Here is a 16199-nt window from a genome sequence, read left to right as displayed (position 1 = left end):
AGCCCAAACTATAGGATCAGCTGTATTCTCCATATGCATTTACATGTACAGTGGTTCTGGTTAATTGGGACACATGGGGACAGGTACGTTTTGGCCCAATCAAGCAGCTGCTCCATTTAGCTGAACTTGGATGGAAATTGTTAAAAAGGAATAAAAAAAGACAAACTTCCATTTAACTGAGCGACAAATTATTTCAAAAAAATGAAAAACAGAACAATATACAGTAGAATAAAACAAGTTTTAGTTCCTAATAATTATTGTCGGAGGAACTCATCCAGTGCACCCTGCCAAGTTTTGTATTTGACTCTTAATAAACAATACCAGTGCAGACTCCTCAGGTAACTTTTTTCCGGCTCATGTCAAATCTTTTTGCACCATCTTGGCAAGGGTCTGATTTTTTTTTAAAGTCAAAATAAAAACAAAATTATCAAAAATCACTGATATCTGAATCAGTGTCTGTTGGTCCTAAATTGATAACACAAAGTACGCACAACCGAAACTGTTTGCTCTAAGCACGGAGTCGTGGCCAACAGCCACACCAAGTGCACACGACGGACACTAGTAAGAAACTGTTCGACAACATTGTCCTGTCCCAATTAAAATGCATAGTGGCCCAAATAAATGAAGGGAATGCAGCTATATTCTCATTAGTTTTCATTCTTTAAGACTTGTTCCAAATAAGCAGCTGCCCCGATAAACCGGAACCCACCATATTAGGAATTTGCTGTGGTGTGTTGGTCAGGGTTTGACAAGCGACAAAAAATAACATCCAACAAATAGAAGAATAAAGCCTTGTATAAAACAAAGTTGGAGGTATAAAGTATGAATATGGAATAAAATGTGGTTAATACACCAATACCAACGTATTTTAAAATGTAAACAGTATTATAAAAAGTGGTTTAAGGCGTTTACAGTGAAGCATGGGATTAACTAAAATGGTTGATCAGATTAACCGCCTGGAGGTAGGAATGTTTTAGACCGGGGGTCGGCAACCCGCGGCTCCGGAGCCACATGTGGCTCTTTTACGTCTGTGCTGCGGCTCCCTGTTGCTTTGGGAAATAATTGGTCAGTATTTAATTAAAATGTATTTTATGTTGGTTTGTTAGTTTTTGAAATGTAATTCTAAATTTGAAGATTATGGTGATCTTGTACAATCTAAATAAGACGTTGTGGCGACCCATTTCCTGACACATCCAAACCGGCTCACAATTAGCCAGCGTTCAGGCTAAGGGAGATAGCCTACGGGGGTTTGTGAGTACATGTCTTTTGGATCATCCACGCCCACGGGGGGCGGGTTGAGGGAGGCTTAAAAGCAAGGCTGTTTAGTTCGAATAAAGCTATCTTTGACTGCAGTTTACTGACTGCGTGTAGCACACCGCTACAACGTGTTTTTATCGCTGGCTGTCCAGAGGGGAAGTGCTGAAACGCTTTGTCGCGTGTCTGGAAGAAGTGAAAACTTTCCTGGGCAGCAAAGGGCTCACCTTTCCTGAGCTGGAACAGCCAGAGTGGCTGGAAAAGCTACACTTCATGGTAGACATGACAGCGCACCTGAACACGCTGAACACAGCTCTTCAGGGGTAAGGACGTACAGCCCTGCACATGTTGGAGGATGTTTTGGCATTCGAGCGCAAGTTGACAGTGCTTGCCAGAGATTTACAGAAAGGCACATTGTCTCACTTCCCCAATTTGAGAGAGTTCAAACAAGGTCACGACATGATAAATTCGGAGTATTTACATTCTGCAATCATCGCAATGCAAACATCGTTTGGGAAACGCTTCTGTGAGTTCAGAGAGGGAAAAAACACATTATCCTTCCCGGTCACTCCCCTAAGCATCGATCCATCCCTACTGAATACGACTGCATTGTCAGGTGTGAGTCAACCTGAACAAGTATGATAAATATTTTAATTGCCTATTATTTTACGTATATTCATATGTTTTCATTGTTCAGTGAAATAGTCCTTTTATTTTTCAGGTTGACAGCTGGCTGACGTTATTTTTGGTTTGCTGCTGGCGGCAAATTTAAGTTTAGCGTTTTTCATAAATACAAGAAGGACTCAAATAGACGTTGAGTATTTTACTTAAAAGTAACCTTCAACCCAACGTCTTATTTTCGGAGTTCAAAATGTTTTTGTTGCATGCAGAAATGTAATTTCGTTTTCTCTGCAGGAGCTCATCAATTTCATAAATGCAACACATTATAGTTTGTTTATACATAGCATAAAGGCAAAACAAAACGTTGTATGCAGTGTTATTTCATTTTAAATGTCAAACGGGTTTTGTGGCTCCCAGTGTTTTCTTTTCTGTGGGAAACGGGTCCAAGTGGCTCTTTCAGTGGTAAAGGTTGCTGACCCCTGTTTTAGACCATCAGTCATAAGAGCAGAATTAGGCCATTCGGCCCATTGAGTGTTCCACCTTTCCAACATGGCTGAGTTATTACCCTCTCAACCACAGTCTCCAGCCTTCTGCCCGTAACCTGTGACACCCTGACTAATCAAGAACCCATCAACCTCTGCTTTAAATACACCCAGTGACATGGCCTCCACAGCTTAAGATGGTGTGAAATTTTTGTCTCAATAACCTGATATTGCTTTCCAGGAGCTTTTGGAAAAGACAGTTGGTAGGGTGGACCATGTCTACAAAAATTCCTGCCTGCAGACACAAGTCCTGCATAATGGGAGACTGCAGTCAATGATCCTGCAGTTCGTTGCAGTTTCCATATATTATGTGAGGACACTACATCGAACCAGACAGGAATGGCCGGAGTGAGGACACTACATCGAACCAGACAGGAATGGCCGGAATGAGGACACTACATCGAACCAGACAGGAATGGCCGGAGTGAGGACACTACATCGAACCAGACAGGAATGGCCGGAGTGAGGACACTACATCGAACCAGACAGGAATGGCCAGAGTGAGGACACTACATCGAACCAGACAGGAATGGCCGGAGTGAGGACACTACATCGAACCAGACAGGAATGGCCGGAGTGAGGACACTACATCGAACCAGACAGGAATGGCCGGAGTGAGGACACTACATCGAACCAGACAGGAATGGCCGGAGTGAGGACACTACATCGAACCAGACAGGAATGGCCGGAGTGAGGACACTACATCGAACCAGACAGGAATGGCCAGAGTGAGGACGCAACATCGAACCAGACAGGAATGGCCGGAATGAGGACACTACATCGAACCAGACAGGAATGGCCTGAGTGAGGACGCAGCATCGAACCAGACAGGAATGGCCGGAGTGAGGACACTACATCGAACCAGACAGGAATGGCCGGAGTGAGGACATTACATCGAACCAGACAGGAATGGCCGGAGTGAGGACACTACATCGAACCAGACAGGAATGGCCAGAGTGAGGACACTACATCGAACCAGACAGGAATGGCCGGAATGAGGACACTACATCGAACCAGACAGGAATGGCCCGAGTGAGGACACTACATCGAACCAGACAGGAATGGCCGGAGTGAGGACACTACATCGAACCAGACAGGAATGGCCGGAATGAGGACACTACATCGAACCAGACAGGAATGGCCGGAGTGAGGACACTACATCGAACCAGACAGGAATGGCCGGAGTGAGGACACTACATCGAACCAGACAGGAACGGCCGGAATGAGGACACTACATCGAACCAGACAGGAATGGCCGGAGTGAGGACACTACATCGAACCAGACAGGAATGGCCGGAGTGAGGACACTACATCGAACCAGACAGGAATGGCCGGAGTGAGGACACTACATCGAACCAGACAGGAATGGCCGGAGTGAGGACACTACATCGAACCAGACAGGAACGGCCGGAGTGAGGACACTACATCGAACCAGACAGGAATGGCCGGAGTGAGGACACTACATCGAACCAGACAGGAATGGCCGGAGTGAGGACACTACATCGAACCAGACAGGAATGGCCGGAGTGAGGACACTACATCGAACCAGACAGGAATGGCCGGAGTGAGGACACTACATCGAACCAGACAGGAATGGCCGGAGTGAGGACACTACATCGAACCAGACAGGAATAGCCGGAGTGAGGACACTACATTGAACCAGACAGGAATGGCCGGAGTGAGGACACTACATCGAACCAGACAGGAATAGCCGGAGTGAGGACACTACATTGAACCAGACAGGAATGGCCGGAGTGAGGACATTACATCGAACCAGACAGGAATGGCCAGAGTGAGGACACTACATCGAACCAGACAGGAATGGCCGGAGTGAGGACACTACATCGAACCAGACAGGAATGGCCGGAGTGAGGACACTACATCGAACCAGACAGGAATGGCCGGAGTGAGGACACTACATCGAACCAGACAGGAACGGCCGGAGTGAGGACACTACATCGAACCAGACAGGAACGGCCGGAGTGAGGACACTACATCGAACCAGACAGGAATGGCCGGAATGAGGACACTACATCGAACCAGACAGGAATGGCCGGAATGAGGACACTACATCGAACCAGACAGGAATGGCCGGAGTGAGGACACTACATCGAACCAGACAGGAATGGCCGGAGTGAGGACACTACATCGAACCAGACAGGAATGGCCGGAGTGAGGACACTATATTGAACCAGACAGGAATGGCCGGAGTGAGGACACTATATTATAGACAATAGACAATAGGTGCAGGAGTAGGCCATTCGGCCTTTCGAGCCAGCACCGCCATTCACTGTGATCATGGCTGATCATCCACAATCAGTACCCCATTCCTGCCCCCTCCCCATATCCCCTGACCCCGCTATCTTTAAGAGCTCTATCTAACTCTTTCTTGAAAGCATCCAGAGAATTGGCCTCCACTGCCTTCTGAGGCAGAGCATTCCATAGATCCACAACTCTCTGGGTGAAAAAGTTTTTCCGCATCTCTGTTCTAAATGGCCCACCCCTTATTCTTAAACTGTGGCCTCTGGTTCTGGACTCCCCCAACATTGGGAGCATGTTTCCTGCCTCTAGCGTGTCCAATCCCTTAATAATCTTATATGTTTCAATCAGATCCCCTCTCATCCTTCTAAACTCCAGTGTATACAAGCCCAATCTTTCAACATATGACAGTCCCCCCCCATCCCGGGAATTAACCTCATGCACCTAGGCTGCACCTTCTCAATAGCAAGAATGTCCTTCCTCAAATTTGGAGACCAAAACTGAACACAATACTCCAGGTGTGGTCTCACCAGGGCCCTGTACAACTGCAGAAGGACCTCTTTGCTCCTATACTCAACTCCCCTTATTATGAAGGCCAACATGCCTTCTGAAAGTCCAAATATACAACAACGATTGCATCCCCTTTATCTATCCTACTCGTAATCTCCTCAAAAAATTCCAATAGGTTTGTCAGGCAGGATTTTTCTGAAGGAAGCCATGCTGACTTTGTCCCATCTTTTCCTGTGTCACAAAATACTCCATTCACCTCATCCTTAACAATTGACTCCAACATCTTCCCAACCACTGAGGTCAGGCTAACTGGTCTATAATTTCCTTTACGCTGCTTTCCTCCTTCCTTAAAGAGTAGAGTAACATTTGCAATTTTCCAGACCTCTGCCATCATGCTGGAGTCCATGACTTTTGAAAGATCATTTCTAATGCCACCGCAATCTCTAATGCTACCTCTTTCAGAACCCTAGGGTGCAGTTCATCTGGTCCGGGTGACTTAGGTACCTTTAAGTCTTTCAGCTTTTTGAGCACCTTCTCTCTTGTAATAGTAACCGCACCCACTTCAGGTCGCTGGAGCAGTAGTTATGATCTTTGAATCCTCTTTGGCTGCAGGGGAGGTGACAAAGGAAGGTGTTGTATCATAGTGGATAGAGCCAAGGAACTGCAAGGGTAAAAAGACCCTGATGGGAGTTGTATACAGACACCCAAACAGCAGTAAGGATGCGATCTACAGATTACAGCTGGAGATAGAAAACGTATGCCGAGAGGGCAGTGTTACATTAGTCATGGGGTTTTCAATATGCAGATAGATTGGGAAAATCAGGTTGATGCTGTATTCCAGGAGGGGCAATTTCTAGAGTGTCTACAAGATGGCTTTTTAGAGCAGCTCATGGTTGAGCACACTTGGGGATCAGCTATTCTGGACTGAGTGCTGTGCAATGAACCAGAATCGATTAGAGAGCTTAAGATAAAATAACCCTATGGGGAAGGTGATCATAACATGATAGAATTCACCGTGCAACTTGGAGAAGCTAAAGTCAGTTGTATCGGTATTACAGTGGAGTAAAGGGAATGAGAGAGGAGTTGGCCAGAATTGATTGGAAAAGAACACTGGCAGGGACGATGACAGAGCAGTAATGGCTGGAATTTCTGGAAGAAATTTGGAAAACACAGGATATATATGTCACAAAGTGGAAAAACTATTCTGAAGGTAAGATGACACAATCATGGCTAAAAAGAGAAGTCAAAGCCAACATAAAAGTCAAAGAGAGGGCTTACAATAGAGCAAAAATTAATGAGAAGTTAGAAGATTGTAAAACATAAAAAAAAAACCAACAGAAGGCAACAAAAATTAGGAAGTAAAGATGGAATATGAAAGTAAGCTAACCAATAATATTAAAGATGATACGAAAAGAAGATGTGAAGAGGATATTTCCTAAGATGGGAGTTTGAGAACCAGAATAGAGGGCTTCAGTTTAGAACAAAGATGAGGAATTTCTTTAGCCAGAGAGTGGTGAACCTATGGAATTCGTTGCCACAGACAGCTGTCGAGGCCAAGTCTTTATGTATATTTAAGACAGAGGTTGATAGATTCTTGATTAGTCAGGGCATGAAGGGATACGGGGAGAAGGCAGGATACTGGGGCTGAGAGGGAAAATGGATCAGCCACGATGAAATGGTGGAGCAGACTTGATGGGCCAAATGGCCTAATCCTGCTCCTGTATCTTATGGTCTTCTGTATGGAGTTAGTATGTGCTCTCCATGGAATACATGGGTTTCCTCTGAGTGCTCCAGTTTCCTCCCAGTCCAAAGATGGACTGGTCAGTAAGTTCATTGGTCATTGTAAAACTTTTCCTGTGATTAGGGGAGGGTTAAATCGGGGGTCGCTGGCAGCACGGCTTAAAGGGTCTGTTCCGTGTTGAATTTCTAAATAAATCAATCAATTAAACAATCTCTGCATGTGCCCGTCCCATTTACCTGACGAAAGAGACTCCCCTCGATGCCCGGCTTTGTCTTGTGGTGTTTTCCGTCCATGCAGATGTTGAGGATGTCCCTGTCTGCTGCCAGAATCAACGGCAGAACCACGAGCAGCAACGCCAGCATCTCCCTGCACAGAGAGTCACACTGTCATCAGCACGAGTCCATGTGTGCTCAGGTGCACTGATAAACTTACCTGCAGCAACATCACAGAGCATCAGATAACCCGTACACACAAAAAAACCAAAACTAAACATGAATTATACTGTACACACTTTGCTTTAGAAGAAAGAACACGATTAGAACCAAACAAGTTGACCGTAGTGCAAAGTGATCATAGTCACTGAGGAAGTGATTGGAAATGACACTAATGCTTTTCTCTTTGCAGTGATTGGAGGAAAGCACAGGAGATGTCTGAGGCACTGTTTTTTAAAACAGAGAGTGGTGGGTGTGTGGAATGTGCTGCCAGGAGGTGATGGTAGACGCAGATATATTAGGGACATTTAAGAGAAAAAAGCCCAAGTTTGTCCAACTTGCTAATCCAGCCAGCATCCTGGTAAACATCCTGCTCCATCTCCAAAGCCTCAAAATCCTTCCTGGAATGAGCTGACCAGAAATGTATGCAATACTCCAGAGGTTTCTAAAGCTGCAACTTTAAAGCTTCTTATTCTTGAATCCAATGCCTTGACTAATAAAGGCCAGCATGCCATACCTTCTTAACCACCCTTTTGACCTGTGCAGGCACTTTCAGGAAGCCATGGACTTGGATCCCAAAATCCCTCAGTATATCATCCCTGTAACCAACCCAGAGGACATTTAGGTGATTGGAGGAAAGTATTGGGGGGGAGGAGAAGATGTCAGACAGAGATTATTTTATACAGAGAGTGGTGTGAGTGTGTTACACCTGCACATACAAACTATGTCAATGGCATACACCGCCATGTCATACGCGTGCACCTCACTTAAAGTAAAAATACAAAACTAATACCTATTCTCCTGGACCCCCTGTCTTTTTCTTATATTTTGGAGTCAAAAAACACAACAGTGGAGTTTTGTTTTAAACAAACCTGAGAAGACTACCTACCTGTTGAAGTGCAGCAAAACACTAGTTAAAAATATTGTAGTGAGAAACGGTCAAGTTAAAAAAACAAATCCAATGAGAAACAAGTACCAGCTTTGTTGAGTGCATTGGATGGAAAAGCATTCAGTTTGTTTAGGAGTTTGACTGTTCCAACCAAACCAGTCAACGTTAGCTTTGCTGACATAGTGAAAGTAATGCAGGAATACTTGAAACCAAAACCTCTGTTAATTGCAGTTTGTTTTCGGTTTCATAACCGGTTTCACATGCTCAGTCCACTGCTGTTCACTCTGCTGACCCACGACTGTGGTGGGTCTCATCAGCAAGAACGAGTCAGCTGACAGAGGGGAGATGCAGCGGCCAACGGACTGGTGCAGAGCCAACAACCTGTCTTTGAATGTGAACAAAACAAAAGAGATGTTTGTTGACTTCAGGAGGGCACGGAGCGACCTCTCCCGCTGAACATTGAGGGCTCCTCGGTAGAGATCATTAAGAACACCAAATTTCTTGGTGTTCACCTGGTGGAGAATCTCACCTGGTCCCTTAACACCAGCTCCATAGCAAAGAAAGCCCAACAGTGTCTCTACTTTCTGCGAAAGGTGAGGAGAGACCATCTCCCAATCCCCCCATCCTCATCACATTCTACAGGGGTTGTACTAAGAGCATCCTGAGCAGCTGCATCACTGCCTGGTTAGGAAATTGCACCATCTCAGATCGCAAGACCCTGCAGCAGATAGTGAGGTCAGCTGAGAAGATCATCGGGGTCTCTCTTCCCGCCATTTGCACTACCTGCGGTTTCTGCAAAGTAAACAGCATTATGAAGGACCCCATGCACCCCTCATACAAACTCTTCTCCCTCCTGCCATCTTGGAAAAGGTACTGAAACATTCAGGGTCTCACAACCAGACTATGTAACAGTTTCTTCCCCCAAGCTATCAGACTCCTCAATACCCACAGCCTGGACTGACACCAGCTTACTGCCCTATTGTCTTGTGTATTATTTATTGTAATGCCTGCACTGTTTTGTGCACTTTATGCAGTCCTGGGTAGGTCTGTAGTCTAGTGTAGTTTTTTTCTGTGTTATTTTTTTTACATAGTTCAGTGTAGCTTTTGTACTGTTTCACGTAGCACCATGGTCCTGAAAAACGTCTCCTTTTTACTGTGTGCCGTACCAGCAGTTGTGGTCAAAATAACAATAAAAAGTGACTTGACTTGATAAGCAGAATCAAAACGAAGGTGAGCCCATTTCAGTTTACGTGGCTGAATTGCAGAAATTGAGCATTGTCAGTTCAGTGATGGGTTTAATGATGCACTTAGAATCATTCATTTTGTGGAATCTCACAAGGAAGCATTCAAACAGGGCTCCTAAATGAAGCACAACTGACATTTAAAGGAGCAGTTGAAATCACTGTATCAATGGAAACAGCACTCAGAAGTAGTTGAGGAGTTGCAATCAGGGACGGATGTGAGCGTAAACAAAATTGCAATGTCTAAACAGAAACCTGACTGGCTGAAAAAATTGTGTTACCACTGTGGCAGGGCCCATGTACACCAGACCGATAAAGATTTAAAGGTAAAAGAGCATTCTGGGCAGACAAAAATAAATGGACTGCACAGGGAAGAGAAAAAGATAGACAGTCAAGTTGCAGTCCAGCACTAATCTGCAAGCTGTTAGTGAAAAATCTGATAATGATGATAGTGACACGACTGGGTAGCCTCGAGATTTACTAAGTGAAAACTAACAACAGACATGCGATATGACTCACACCAGAAGTGAATGGAAAATTAATTAAAATGGAATTGGTCACTGGATTGGCTGTTTCAGTCATTCCACAAAATGAATTTGAGCGGCATTTCAGATAGTGAACTGAAGCCCGAAGAATCTGACTAAGTACCTACCCTGGTGAAAAAGTAACTCCTGTGGGAACGACATTTGTCGCAGTGAAATACAACAACCAACAAGCCACATTGGAGGGCCATGACTGGCTGGGACAACTACAATTTGCTTGGAGATCCATCCACAATCTCTATGCCATATCCCCTCCAACAGAGTAAACTGGAAGCAAATTAAAAGTGGTACTGGATGATGCCACAGAAGTGCTCAGGGCTGGCATCGGAAAACTCATATCAAGGGTAAAATAGTGCCAATTGAAAATGCCGCACCCAGGTTTTGCAAACTTATTTGGTTCCTTGTGACATCTCTGATGAAGTAGCCAGTGAGCCAGATCGCATGGAGGCTGAAGGAGTTCTTTCCAAGGTAGAGTGGAGCCCATGGCTTCCAACAGCTAGATTGGGAAAATCGGGTTGGTAATAGATCTCAAGAGAGTGAATTTGTTGAATGCCTGCAAGGTGGCTTTTTAGAGTAGTTTGTCATTGAGCCTATAAGTGGATCAGCTATACTGAATTGGGTGTTATGTAATGAACTGGAGGTGATAAGGGAGCTTAAAGTAAAGGAATCCTCAGGAGGCAATTATCACAATATGATTGAGTTCAATGAAATTTGATAGGGAGAAAGTCTGACTTAGCAGTATTTTAGTGGGGTAAAGGAAACTACAGTGGTATGAGAGGGGAGTTGGCCAAAGTAAATTGGAAGGGATGACAGCAGAGCAGCAATGGTGTGATTTTCTGGGAAAACTGAGGAAGGTGCAGGAAAGATGTATTCCAAAAAACAAAGTAGTATGCAAATAGCAAAATAGTACAGCCGTGGCTGACAAGGGAAGTCAAAACTAATGTAAAAGAAAAAGAGAAAGCATACAACCAAACAAAAATTAGTGGGAAGAGAGAGGACTGGGAATATTTTAAAAACTTACAGAAAGCAACTACAAGAGTCATTAGAAGGGAAAAAATGAAACATGAAAGCAAGCTAGCAAAAAATATTGAAGTGAAGGCTTTTTCAAGTATATAAAAAAGTAAAAGAGAGATGAGAGTGGATATAGGACAGCTAGAAAATGAGGCCAGAGGAATAACAGAGTACAAGGAGATGGCAGATGAACTGAATGAGCATTTTGCATCAATCTTCACTGTGGAAGACACTAGCAGTGTGCCAGATGTTGAAGGGTGCGAGGGCAGAGACGTGAGTGCAGTTACTATTACAAGGGAGAAGGTGCTCAAAGCTGAAAGACCCAAGGATACATAAGTCACCCAGACCATATGAACTGCATCCTAGGGTTCTGAAAGAGGTAGCGGTAGAGATTGTGGAGACACTGGTAATGATCTTTCAAAGGTCATTGGACTTTGGCATGGTGCCAGAGGACTGGAAAATTGCGAATGTCACTCCACTCTTTAGGAAAGGAGGAAGGCAGCAGAAAGGAAATTTATAGACCAGTTATCCTGACCTCAGTGGTTGGGAAGATGTTGGAGCCAATTGTTAGGGATGAGGTTATACAGTACTTGGTGACTCAGGACAATATAGGACATAGTCAGCACGGCTTCCTTCAGGGAAAATCCTGCCTGGCAAACCTGTTGGAATTCTTTGAAGAGATTACAAGTAGGATAGGTAAAGGAAATTCAGTGGAAAATGTATATCTGGACTTACATAGAAACACAGAAACATAGAAAACCTACAGCACAATACAGGCCCTTCGGCCCACAAAGTTATGCTAAACATGTCCCAATCTCAGAAATTACTAGGCTTACCCATAGCCCTCAATTTTTCTAAGCTCCATGTACCTATCTAAGTCTCTTAAAAGACCCTATTGTATCTGCCTCCACCACCGTTGCCGGCAGCCCATTCCATGCACTCACCACTCTAAGTATAAAACTTACCCCTGACATCTCCTCTGTACCTACTCCCCAGCACCTCAAACCTGTGTCCTCTTGTGGCAACCATTTCAGCCCTGGGGAAAAGCCTCTGACTATCCACATGATCAATGCCTCTCAACATCTTATACACCTTTATCAGGTCACCTCTCATCCTCTGTCACTCCAAGGAGAAAAGGCCAAGTTCACTCAACCTATTCTCATAAGGCATGCTCCCCAATCCAGGCAACATCCTTGTAAATCTCCTCTGCACCCTTTCTATAGTTTCCACGTCCTTCCTGTAGTGAGGCGACCAGAAATGAGCACAGTACTCCAAGTGGGGTCTGACCAGGGTCTTGTATAGCTGCAACATTACCTCTCAGCTCCTAAATTCAATTCCACGATTGATGAAGGCCAATACACGGTACATCTTCTTAACCACAGAGTTAACCTGCACAGCTGCTTTGAGCGTCCTTTGGACTCGGACCCCAAGATCCCTCTGATCGTCCACACTGTCATGAGTCTTACCATTAATACTATATTCTGCCATCATATTCGATCTACCAAAATGAACCACATCACACTTATCTGGGTTGAACTTCATCTGCCACTTCTCAGCCCAGTTTTGCATCCTATCAATGTCCCGCTGTAACCTCTGACAACCCTCCACACTAACCACAACACCTCCAATCTTTGTGTCATCAGCAAACTTGCTAACCCATCCCTCCACTTCCTCATCCTGGTCATTTATAAAAATCACGAAGACTAAGGGTCCCAGAACAGAGCCCTGAGGCACATCATTGGTCACCGACCTCCATGCAGAATATGACCCATCTACAACCATTCTTGTCTTCTGTGGGCAAGCCAGTTCTGGATCCACAAAGCAATGTCCCTTTGGATCCCATGCCTCCTTACTTTCTCAATAAGCCTTGCATGGGGTACCTTATCAAATGTCTTGCTGAAATCCATATACACTACGTCTACTGCTCTTCCTTCATCAATGTGTTTAGTCACATCCTCAAAAAATTCAATAAGGCTCGTAAAGCAGGACCTGCCCTTGACAAAGCCATGCTGACTACTCCTAATCATATTATACCTCTCCAAATGTTTATAAATCCTGCCTCTCAGGATCTTCTCCATCAACTTACCAACCACTGAGTTAAGACTCACTGGTCTATAGTTTCCTGGGCTATCTCTCTTCCCTTTCTTAAATGAATAACATTCGCAACCCTCCAATCCTCCGGAACCTCTCCTGTCCCCATTGATGATGCAAAGATCATCGTCAAGAGGTTCAGAAATCTCCTCTCTCACTTCCCACAGTAGCTTGGGGTACATTTCGTCCAGTCCCGGCGACTTATTCAACTCGATGTTTTCCAAAAGCTCTGGCATATCCTCTTTCTTAATATCTACATGGACAAGCTTTTCAGTCTGCTGCAAGTCATCACTACAATCAGCAAGATGCTTTTCCATAGTGAATATTGAAGTAAAGTATTCATTAAGTACCTCTGCTATTACCTCCGGTTCCATACACACTTCCCCACTGTCACACTTAATAGGTCCTATTCTTTCACGACTTATCCTCTTGCTCCTCACAGACTTGTAGAACGCCTTGGGGTTTTTCTTAATCCTGCCCGCTCTCCTAATTTCCTTCTTAAGCTCCTTCCTGTTAGCCTTATAATCTTCTAGATCTCTAACATTACCTGGCTCTCTGAACCTTTTGTAAGATTCCTTTTCTTCTTGACTTACAGAAGGCCTTTGACAAGGTGCCACACATGAGGCTGCTTACAAAATTAAGAACCCGTGGTAAAAAAAAAAGTTACTGGCATGGTTAGAGCATTGGCTGATTAGTAGGAGGCAATGAGTGGGAATAAAAGGATCCTTTTCTGGTTGGCTGCCTGTGACTAGTGGTGTTCCACAGGGGTCGGTGTTGGGACCACTTCTTTTTATGCTGTATATCAATGATTTAGATAATGGAATAGATGGCTTTGTTGCCAAGGTTGCAGATGATGCGAAGTTTGCTGGAGGGGCAAGTAGTGTTGAGGAAACAGGAAGTCTGCAGGACAGACAGATTAGGATAATGGGCAAGAAATTGACAAATGAAATAGAGTGTTAAAAAACGTATGGTCATGCACTTAGTTTCAAGAAATAAAAGGGCAGACTATTTTCTAAATGGGGAAAAATCCAAAATTCTGGAGTGCAAGGGGACTTGGAAGTCCTTGCGCAGAACACCTTAAAGGTTAACTTGCAGGTTGAGTTGGTGGTGAGGAATGTAAATGCCATGTTAGTATTCATTTCAAGAGGTCTAGAATACAAGAGCAGGGATGTGATGCTGAGGCTTTATAAGGCACTGGTGAGGCCTTACCTTGAATATTGTGAACAGTTTTGGGCTTCTCATCTAAGTAAAGATGTGCTAGCGTTGGGAGAGTATCCAGAGGTGATTCACAAGGATGATTCCAGGAATGAAAGGGTTATCATACAAGGAACGTTTGATGGCTCTGTACTAGCTGGAATTTAGAAGGATGAGGAGCAGATCTCACTGAAACTTTTTGAATGTTGAAAGGCCGAGACAGAGTAGATGCAGAAAGGATGTTTCCCGTGGTGGGGGAGTCTAAGACAAGGAGGCACAGGTTCAGAACAGAGGGCCATCCATTTAAAACGGATGCGGAGAAATTTCTTTAGCCAGGGGTGGTGAATTTGTGGAATTTATTACCACAGGAACTGTGGAGGCCAGTCATTGGGTGTATTTAAGGCAGAGCTTGATAGGTTCTTGATTGAATACAGCATGAAAGGTTACGGAGAGAAGACCAGGGAGTGGGGCTGAGGAGGGGAAAAAAGTATCAACCATGGTTGAATGGCGGAGCAGGCTCAATGGGAAAATGGCCTAACTCTGCTCCCGTGTCTTATGGGTTTATGGATGTCTATAACCGTTAGGGAATCCTGCACAAGTACTCCGAAATCCCTTTGCACCTCTGATTTTTGAATTTGTTCTCCACTTAGCAAATAGTCCATGCTTTGATTTCTTCTATCAAAGTGTATGACCATATACTTCCCAACACTGTATTCCATCAGCCACTTCTTTGCCCATTCTCCTAATCTGTCTAATGCCTTCAGTAGTCTCTCTATTTCTTCAAAACTACCTGCCCCTCCACCTGTCTTCATAGTGTCTGCAAACTTTGCAGCACAACCATCAATTCCATCATCCAAGTCATTGACTTAAAAAGAATTGTTCCCAAAACTGACTGCTGTGGAACACAAGTCACCGGTAGCCAACCAGTAAAGGCTCACTTTATTCCCACTTGCTGCCTCCTGGCAATCAGCCACTGCTCTATCCATTCTAGAATCTTTCCTGTAATACCTTGTGCTCATAGCTTGTTAAGCAGCCTCATGTGTGGCACCTTGTCAAAGGCCTTCTGAAAATCCAAGTACACCACATTAACTGATTCTCCTTCATCTTTTATGCTTGTTATTTCTTCAAAGAATTCCAACACATTTGTCAGGCAAGATTTTCCCTTAAGGAAACAATGCTGACTATGGCCTATTTTATCACGTGCCCCCAAGTACCCCCGAAATCACATTGTTAACAATCAACTCCAACATCTTCCCAACCACTGAGTTCAGACTAACTGGCCTATTAATCCTTTCTTCTACCTCTCTCCATTCTTGAGTGTAGTGATATTTGCAATTTTCCAGTCCTCTGGAACCACACTAGAATCCATTGATTCTTGAAAGATCATTACTAATGCCTCCAGGTGACCTATCTACCTAGAGACCTTTCAGTTTTCCAAGAAGCTTCACACACCTCATGACCTCTGACACCTGGAATTTCACCATACTGGTAGAGTCTTCCACAGTGAAGACTGATACAACATACTTAATCAATTTGTCTGCCATGTCCTTGTCCCCTATTACTACCTCTCCAGCATTATCTTCCCATGGTCTAATATCCACTCTCACCTCTCTTACACTTTGCATCTGAAGAAATTTTTTGTATCCTCTTTAATATTACTGGCTACCTTATTTTCATATTCCATCTCTTCCTTCTTTATTACTTTTTTAGTTGCCTTCTGTTGGTTTTTAAAAGCTTCCCAATCCCCTAACTTCCCACTCTATCATATTATGATTAGTTGCCCTGAATGGTTTCTTTACGTTAAGCTCTCTAACCAATTCCGGTCATTGCACAACACCCAACCCACAGCAGCTGATCCCTGGTGGCCTATATT

At 44.3% G+C, this 16199-nt stretch overlaps 1 protein-coding gene across 3 annotated transcripts in view; it reads right to left on the bottom strand.

The window, feature by feature from the left end:
* The window catches only part of LOC132391006 (folate receptor alpha-like), a 48571-nt gene that overhangs the window by 18874 nt on the left and 13498 nt on the right, over positions 1–16199 (bottom strand). For all 3 annotated transcript variants that reach the window (XM_059963609.1, XM_059963608.1, XM_059963610.1), the window contains exon 2: positions 7164–7293. In XM_059963609.1, the coding sequence (XP_059819592.1) occupies positions 7164–7289 (126 nt within the window). In that variant the 5' untranslated portion in view covers positions 7290–7293. The remainder of the gene's footprint in view (positions 1–7163; positions 7294–16199) is intronic.

This window comes from Hypanus sabinus, chromosome 3 (genome assembly GCF_030144855.1).
Source record: "Hypanus sabinus isolate sHypSab1 chromosome 3, sHypSab1.hap1, whole genome shotgun sequence".
Classification (NCBI taxonomy): Eukaryota; Metazoa; Chordata; class Chondrichthyes; order Myliobatiformes; family Dasyatidae; genus Hypanus; species Hypanus sabinus.
Note: the sequence above shows the minus strand (reverse complement) of the source record. Positions and strands in the feature narration are given on the sequence as shown.